The 6,419-nt window shown below is 36.1% G+C and overlaps 1 protein-coding gene across 12 annotated transcripts in view; it reads left to right on the forward strand.

The window, feature by feature from the left end:
• The window catches only part of B3GALNT1 (beta-1,3-N-acetylgalactosaminyltransferase 1 (globoside blood group)), a 47,390-nt gene extending 40,971 nt beyond the window's left edge, over window positions 1-6,419 (forward strand). For 11 of the 12 annotated variants that reach the window (XM_037525781.2, XM_054700730.1, XM_037525784.2 and 8 more), the window contains one exon: window positions 3,847-4,913. In XM_037525781.2, coding sequence (XP_037381678.1) covers window positions 3,881-4,876 — 996 coding nt within the window. In that variant the 5' untranslated portion in view covers window positions 3,847-3,880 and the 3' untranslated portion in view covers window positions 4,877-4,913. Of the gene's footprint in view, window positions 1-3,846 lie in introns of all 12 variants that reach the window. The other variant, XM_037525779.2, reaches the window with a different exon arrangement.

The raw sequence follows: 6,419 nt of genomic DNA on the forward strand, positions 1-6,419 counted from the left end.
CCAATGGAACTGATTAGAAAACCCAGAAATAAATCCACAGATTTACTGTCAACTAATCTTTGACAAAGGAGCAAAGAATATGCAATGGAGCAAAGAAAATTTGTTCAATAAATGGTGCTGGGAAAACTGGGTCACTACATGCAAAAGAATGAAGCTTGACTGCTACCTCACACCATGCACAAAAACCAACTCAAAATGGATTAAAGAACAAGATCATAAGAACTGAAACCATAACATATATAGAAGGAAATAAAGTCAAAAAACTACATGACATACACCTCAGTAACATCTTTAAAGACACATCACCCAAAGCAAAGATAGTGAAGAAAGGATAAATAGCTGGGAACATCGAATTAAAGAGCTTCTGTACAGCAAAAGAGTCATTAGCCAAAACGAAGAAACACCTCACTGACTGGGAAAAAATTTTGTACACAATACTATTGATAAGGGACTGATCACAAAAATCTATAAAAGAACTGATGAGATTCAACAAAAACAAAGAAAATAACCCAGCCAAAAAATGGGCAGAAGAGCTAAAAAGAAACTTCTCCAAAGAGGAAGTGCAAATGGCCAACAGGCATATGAAAAAATGTTCAATATCACTTGTAATAAGGGAAATGCAAATCAAAACCACAATGAGATACTATCTTACACCAGTGAGAATGGCACATACTGAGAAACCTAGCAACAACAAATGTTGGCGAGGATGTGGAGAAAAAGGAACTCTCCTGCCCTGCTGGTGGGAGTGCAAACTGGTCCAACCACTATGGAGAGCTGTATGGAGACTCCTCAGTCTGCTAAAAAATGGAGCTTCCATATGATCCAGCAATTCCACTCCTAGGAATCTACCCAAAGAACACAAAAACATTAATTCAAAAGGTCACCTGCACCCCTATTTTTATTGCAGCACTATTTACAATAGGTAAGTTATGGAAACAACCCAAATGCCCAAAAATAGATGACTGGATCAAGAAGATGTGGTATATATATATCGAATGGAATATTACTCAGCAATCAAAAAGATAAACACATGCCATTTGCAGCAACATGAATGGAGCTAGAAGGGATCATGCTCAGTGAAATAAGCCAGAAAGGAAAAGAAAAATATCAGATGGTCTCACTTATAGGAGGAATGTAGAGGATCCAAATAAGGGATCAAGAAAAAAAGTAAACATAATAAAGTAAAAAATAAAAATCAATAAGCAACTATAAACCAGAGAAATCCTGCAAAGGGGAAGAAGGGTGTAGGATCAAAACAAGGATGGGAAGAGCACAAGGGACCATGGTGATAATTCACAGGTGAATGGGTGGTGGGAATTCCACGAGGACTATAACTGAGATTATAATTATACATTGTACAAAAATGAGAAATGATGTAAAAATATATAAAATAAGAATTAAAAATATAAATCAGAACCTGAAAAAGGCAGTTATTTGCTGCTTTATGTTCTTTGTAGGCCCATGAATAGGTGTCATAATGGCTTGTAGAACACATATGACTTGTAGAAAACACAGCTTTTATAATAATATTTGCTATTTTATTTCCATTATTGAAGTTTTGCAGGGTCTCCGTTGCCTGTATACAATTCTCAATGGTACCCCTTACTCAGGACTCTTTTCCTCCATTTGTCCCAAATTCTTTATAATGCGATTACTTAATAGAATAATGCATGAAACTTACTAATGTGTTTACTTGTTTACCTGACATCTGATAACTGTTATAGTATAGAGTTGTCAATGTCTTATCCATCTAGAGTTGTGCAGTGTCTAGTAGACAAAATTTAAGGTGTTAATAGCTTCATAATCTTCATTATAGATTATTCTGGTCCAGGTTTTCACAGGACCTGTTTGTTTATGGCTAGTAAGATGAAAGAGGAAGAACAGAGGTAGAATGGACAAATACTTATTTTATACTTATACAAATGAAACCACATATTGACCAATTGAATAAGTCAATGTTTATTGAGCTCCTGTTGTAAGCCTCTGTCTTGCACTTTTGACTATTATGAAAAAAAAAATGTTCTTTGTCATTGAAGTCATAGAATATAAGTAGAGAGGCAAGACACGAATGCATGAAACTAAACTAGAGCAAGTTTGCTAAAACATTCCACTGCATTGTGTGACTTAAAACAGAGAAAGCATTAGAATGTTGGAGAGAGATGGCTATATGGGAAATACAAGGAATCTTGAGTTCCTGCTATATTCACATGTATTAAAAGATACAAGCTATGTGTCCAAAAACTTAAGATTGACCCAAGATAGACCCCTTGGTAGACCAGCCTTACCATATCATATTAATGTACAAGCAATTTTAGATTCCTCGGAACCCATCCCATAGATTACTGTGGTTAATAGACATCATCAGAAGCCTCTTCAGCTTACCCCCATACTGTAGATCTGTCCCTGAGTTTGAGGCCCATGAGTATTTGATATAAACAGCCTTACTACATTGCAGTGCCATGTTTACATGTTGCCTTGGAATTTTCTCCTCCTTCCATCTCTTGCTTCTGTTGCTCTCCTAAGTGCCTGGTGTATTCTGTGGATGTTGAAGATGTTTCGTAATTGAGACCTATGGTCATGATGCCAAAAAAGCCCTATTGGATCCTAAATTATAAACCAGTCTCATCCATGGAATCTGGAGTAGGGCTGAAAATCTGTCTGTCACTTGTTAGTCTGAATGTTCTGTGTCACCTACATCTGTTTTATTATCTCACATGGAGGAGGTTTTGTGTAAAGGCAAAAGTTCTAGGAGATTCCATGCCATGATAGTGATCTGGTACATGATTTCTGAATATATTGGAATAGGAAATATGTGGAAACTGAGTACTATCAGCAGGACTTTAAAAAACCTACTGTCCAGACTGAGCCTTTGAGTTCCAGTCAGTGATGTTAAAGGGGCATTAGGGGACCTCACTGGTGGCACAGGGGGTTCAGACTCAACCTATGAAGCTATCCGCAGCCACTACAGAATGAGTTTGATCCCCAGCCAGGGAGCTGCCCACATAGTACAGCAGACTTCTCCTGTCTCTCCTGCTGCTCCCCTCAGCAGTATATTTCAGTGGATACACCTGTACTGTTCCCCACTCTGTCTCTGGTGAATCCTCTCACCCCTCTGTACCTCTGGCCTGGACCCCAGTTCTTGTATGCATAAATAAATAAATCTTTAAAGGGGTATTAGGTTGGTATTTTGGTTGAGTAAAAGTTATTCCACCATCTGAACATTTAAGATTCTAGAGATGGTTATCTTATTTGTCTAGAGGACTCGGCCTAGGTGAATAGTCTCCATCTTCTTTTCCCACATCCATAGGTAACCATGATAATTGTAGCTACTGGGTTGTTTTTGTTGTTGTTTGTTTTGTTTTGTTTTGTTTTTATTCCAGACCTGCTAGAATCCATAGCAGATCACATAGCTGGACATTTTGGACATTTTCTTGCATTGAACCCTTTTTCATAGTGCTAAGGAAAAGATACTTTTTTTTTTTTGTGGATTTATTTGTACAACAACAACCCTTCCCTCTCCCCCCCTCCACCTCCATTATTCATCTCCTTTGTCCCTCTAAGCTCTAGCACAAAACCATATTTCAATAGTTATTTATGTTGAATAAAAACTCTTAACTTTCCAAAATACATAGCATGTTTTTAACCTTGATTTTGATGTAAAAAGCCAGATATTTTTGGTTGTTGCTAACTATTTGGTTAAATGTAGGTAAGTAGATTTAGGTCAGGATTTTTGGGTTTGCCTTAGATCTCTGTTCTCTACTTTTTTCTTGATTATCATTTAGATATTATTTTTTTAGTGTGTTTTAAGTGATGAACTACTAATCAGGTCTTTGATAAATCTTCCAGAACCTGAGGCTCATGTGCTTCTGAGCTGCTGTGGATGGCCCTGGCTCTCTTGACCACCCTTCTGAGTAGGATGTCACTGAGATCCCTCAAATGGAGCCTCGTGCTGCTGTCCCTCCTCAGTTTCCTTGTGATGTGGTACCTCAGCCTACCCCACTACAATGTGATAGAACGTGTAAACTGGATGTACTTCTATGAGTATGAGCCAGTTTACAGACAAGACTTCCATTTCACACTTAGAGAGCATTCAAATTGTTCTCATCAAAACCCATTTCTTGTCATCCTGGTGACTTCACACCCCTCGGATGTGAAAGCCAGACAGGCCATTAGAGTTACTTGGGGTGAAAAAAAATCTTGGTGGGGATATGAAGTTCTTACATTTTTCTTATTAGGCCAAGAGGCTGAAAGGGAAGACAAAGTGTTAGCATTGTCCTTAGCAGATGAACACCTTCTTTATGGTGACATAATTCGGCAAGATTTTGTAGATACATATAATAATCTGACTTTGAAAACAATTATGGCCTTCAGGTGGGTAACTGAATTTTGCCCGAATGCCAAATACATCATGAAGACAGACACTGATGTTTTCATCAATACTGGCAATTTAGTCAAGTATCTTTTAAATTTAAACCACTCAGAGAAGTTTTTCACAGGTTATCCTCTAATTGATAATTATTCCTATAGAGGATTTTACCAGAAATCCCATATTTCATACCAGGAGTATCCCTTCAAGGTGTTTCCTCCCTACTGCAGTGGTTTGGGTTATATAATGTCCAGAGATTTGGTGCCAAGAATCTATGAAATAATGAGTCATGTAAAACCCATCAAGTTTGAAGATGTTTATGTTGGAATCTGCTTGAATTTATTGAAAGTGAACATTCATATTCCAGAAGACACAAACCTTTTCTTTTTATATAGGATCCACTTGGATGTCTGTCAACTTAGACGTGTGATTGCAGCCCATGGCTTTTCTTCCAAGGAAATTATCACATTTTGGCAGGTTATGCTAAGGAATACCACATGCCATTATTAGTTTGACATTCTACCAAAAGCCTAGAGAAGGAAAGGATACTTTGTGGAATGTTTTAAAGTTAGTGCTACAAATTCTCCAATGAAAAATGCATGGGAAAGGCACTGTGCTGGCTTACACTGAACTGAAACTCATAAAGAACCCATAGACTAGAGACACTTGTGATTTACTTTTACAGAAATCAAGTCAGGCCCTTTAAAGGTGATATTCAGAGGAATTAAACATCTTGCAAAAGAAGTGGAGCAAGTTTTGTTAATACAACTAATAGAAATAAACAATTTGAATATGTAGTTCAGTAAACTAGAACTTTTTAAAAAGTTTTTGTTGTAAACTCATGATTCCATAACAACAAAGCAATGTGGGGTTCTGTTCATTGAACAATGTAATCAGTTAGGGTTTTGTGTATACCTTAAATGGATTACCGATTTTTAAAAATATATGGTTCTATGTAAAAAACGTAATCAACATTGTAATGAACAAAATTTCATCTGCTTTTGTCATTCAAAATGTACTTTATCATTCAAAATGTATCTTGAAGTATTTCACAGTTATCATTGCTTATTAAATATTACTACGTAGAATTTCTGGGTGTTTGAATGTCTTTGTTGTTTCAATACTATATAAACAGAATAGTGAATCACCCTTCACATTTGAACTTTTTTACTCTTGTTCACTGGTGAATTTATTATTGATAGCTCTATTAATGTAAAGTCATTGGTCATTATTGTATATCAGTAATGTTTTGGACTTTGAAAAGAATTAAAGCAAATAGATCTGAATTGTTGTCTTGTTTTTAAAAATATAACCCCCATGTTTTTAGAGGTCACTTCATCTGTCTCATTTTCCGACCATGAATTAAGAAATGTCAGACAGTATGGAAAGGACTCTGAAAGGAAAAAAGAAAAGAAAAGCCTGATAAACAGGAAATTATGAAAAGTATCAATACTTGACAGTACTTGAATAAGAAGTCTAAATTTTGGGACACATTAATAATTTGCTTCGTGTATTTTCTTATTAGCAATCAGTTTGAAAATAGAGTGAAAATGCTGCTATTAATCAAGTGGAACACCCTAATATGTCATCCAAAATCAAATCTGATTTTGTTATCATGTAGAAACAGTTTCTTCGTAGGAATAGTGATTTATCTATTGTTGGACCTGCAACTATTAGAAGATCAAAAAGGAGCATTCCTTGACCTCACATTCCTGGAAATGTGCAATTTTCTATCATGACTGGATAAGTGATTCCTTTTTTCTGGATCACATGATGGCAAAAGATCAAATCTTTTGGTAGAAAATAAGCACTTAAAAGTATGTTGTCAGATCCCTCCTATAAGAAAAGCTTAATTTCAGAACTGTTATGTGATTCTAAGAAGCCTGAAATTCCTCCTTTTCCGGCCTGAGACTTTATCCAATTACAATAAAATCCATTAAATGAAATATTCTAAGGACTCAGTCTATGTCCTAGCTAATCCCCATTCCTATAGGAGTCACTCTAAGACTGGTCGATGATGGTTATTTTTATGGTATTAGATTTGATCAATTTT

The sequence above is a fragment of the Talpa occidentalis genome, unplaced genomic scaffold, assembly GCF_014898055.3.
Source record: "Talpa occidentalis isolate TD23 unplaced genomic scaffold, MPIMG_talOcc4v2.1 talOcc4.4, whole genome shotgun sequence".
Classification (NCBI taxonomy): domain Eukaryota; kingdom Metazoa; phylum Chordata; class Mammalia; order Eulipotyphla; family Talpidae; genus Talpa; species Talpa occidentalis.